The following is a 2219-nucleotide window of genomic DNA, read 5'->3' on the forward strand; positions in this document are numbered from 1 at the left end:
GCATCCTCGTGGCGTCACCGGAGTGCAAGGAGATGAAGAGAAGAGGCAGAGCATAAAGTGAGCTTTGGGGAGAGTGAGAGATGGTGGGGAAGGGGCGAGCCGGCCGGCCAGTTTTGACCTAGTTCGGCCCGGTCCGACCGAGCGGCGACACTAACGGGCACCAGGCGGCGCTGTTAGCCGTTAGGCACTCCATCAACCAGACAGGTGGGCCACTCCTATCAAAAAACACGTTTAAAACGCTTGAAATGGTCATCAACTGGACATGGTAGTTTTTAGTCACAAAATTAAAAGAAATTGGTAGTTTTCGATCAGTTTTTAAAAAGTGGTAGGTTTTTGTCAATCACTCCATTTGTACCATAGCAGAAATATTGGACTCAAGAGGCTCTAACATAGCAGAAATGCAACATTTGTACGATGTTTTAAGGATATACATTAGCACTATGCATCTTCATAATTAATGATACAACTGCCAACAAATAAGAAATGGTTAAGTAAACTTTATTGGTCTCTTCATAGTAATCTTCTCTTATGATGATATACGTACTACATAATGGTGGTATGAAGGATGAAGCATGAAGTTAATGTAAGACAAATTCACAATTTATCATCACGCCCATCATCATCTAACCCGGTGCTCGTGCCATGCCAACGAAAACTTACTCTGTGCGCCTCGGTAGGGAATTTTTTTTTATCCCGTTGCAACGCACGGGGCACGTTTCTAGTACTACATAAAGAGAAGACTAGACTATCGACATGCACACACATAGCTACTTTAGTCGCTCTGTGAAAACCGACAACAGGATTACAACTAGTTTCGTGGCGCTGCTCAACCATCACATCATCCCTGGTGATTAATGAAAGCTACAATAAACTGACCTGCCAGTGCACTTCTACATGGCCAACTTGATAGTACTAGCCTGCCAGTTGTCTCTTTTGGATACTAGCTAGCAGGTCAATGGAAGACTTCAATATCACTGGAGCACAATGCATCTAGCAGTTGGCTAAAAAATACAAGTTGGAAAGCATCTAACCTTTGTATATCCAGGGCAGCACAATAGTGCAGTTGGCTAGGTACAATCAATCTGAAAGAAAAATACAAGTTGAAAGCATTTAACCTTTCTAATTTTTCTATATCCAGGGCAGCACTGTCGTCTTGACTTTGCCTCAGAGGTGAAAGCCACGAGCGCCCACAAGCACCACTCCACCAGCACAGGAGCAGAACTCTGGTGCTCCACTCTCCACCTCCAGCCGGCCTCATGACGTCTGTGGCAGGTGATGCGATGAGGAGGAAGACGGCGTGCGTCACCGGAGGGGACGGGTACATCGCCTCGGCCCTCGTGAAGATGCTGCTGCAGAAGGGATACGCCGTCAAGACGACAGTCAGAAAGTCTGGTTAGATCCTCGATCCCTCTCTATTCGGACGACTGTCTGTTGTGATGTGAATGTGATGAACTCTGAGGCCTGAGCTGACAGGCACTGTTATCTTTTTTGGATCTCAGATGACATGGAGAATCACCCCCATCTCAAGGACTTGCAAGCGGTGGGTCCCTTGGAGGTCTTCCGCGCCGACCTGGAGGACGAGGGCAGCTTCGACGAGGCCGTGGCCGGCTGCGACTATGCCTTCCTCGTCGCGGCTCCGATGAACCTCAATGCAGAGAACCCTGAGGTAGAGCCTGACCAAACACTCTACTATGGTCTGTTCTGGTTTTTTAAAAGGAACTGTTTTTAGTTGGTTATATCTCATGGCAGAAAGAAGTGATCGAGTTGGCCGTCAGCGGAACCCTTAACGTAATGAGGTCGTGCGTGAGGGCGGGGACGGTGAAGCGTGTGATCCTGACATCGTCAGTGGCGGCTGTCGTTGGCCGGCCTTTGCTGCTAGGAGACAACCATGTCCTCGACGAGGAGTCCTGGAGCGACGTCGATTACCTCAGAGTGACCAATGCCGGCGGCTGGGTAGGCATGCACATTATTTTTAGTACTTATGTTCCTTTTTAATTTCGGGATTGCTAAATCTTAGTCGACTGGAACTTAATGAAGTCTCGGTCGATGTTATATTCGTTAGATCCCCGTGTAAATTTTTCTTTAGATTTTTTCTTTCTTCTTTTCTATATGTTTTATCACTTGACCAGGACTTCGTTAAGTCTCATTCGACTAAGATCTAGTCACACCCTTTTAATTTTAGGGCGGGTAGTAATGTCAGTGTGATGACGTGCTTGCGT

At 47.0% G+C, this 2219-nt stretch overlaps 1 protein-coding gene across 1 annotated transcript; it reads left to right on the plus strand.

Moving 5' to 3' along the window:
- The first annotated feature begins 1169 nt into the window (after nucleotides 1–1169).
- Nucleotides 1170–2171, plus strand: LOC119345496 (anthocyanidin reductase ((2S)-flavan-3-ol-forming)-like). Its single transcript, XM_037615547.1, has 3 exons — nucleotides 1170–1392; nucleotides 1500–1666; nucleotides 1750–2171. Exons 1-3 carry the CDS (start codon nucleotides 1257–1259, stop codon nucleotides 1993–1995), a joined length of 549 nt encoding a protein of 182 aa, XP_037471444.1. The 5' UTR covers nucleotides 1170–1256; the 3' UTR covers nucleotides 1996–2171.
- Nucleotides 2172–2219: the final 48 nt, after the last annotated feature.

This window comes from Triticum dicoccoides, unplaced genomic scaffold (genome assembly GCF_002162155.2).
Source record: "Triticum dicoccoides isolate Atlit2015 ecotype Zavitan unplaced genomic scaffold, WEW_v2.0 scaffold243602, whole genome shotgun sequence".
Lineage (NCBI taxonomy): Eukaryota > Viridiplantae > Streptophyta > Magnoliopsida > Poales > Poaceae > Triticum > Triticum dicoccoides.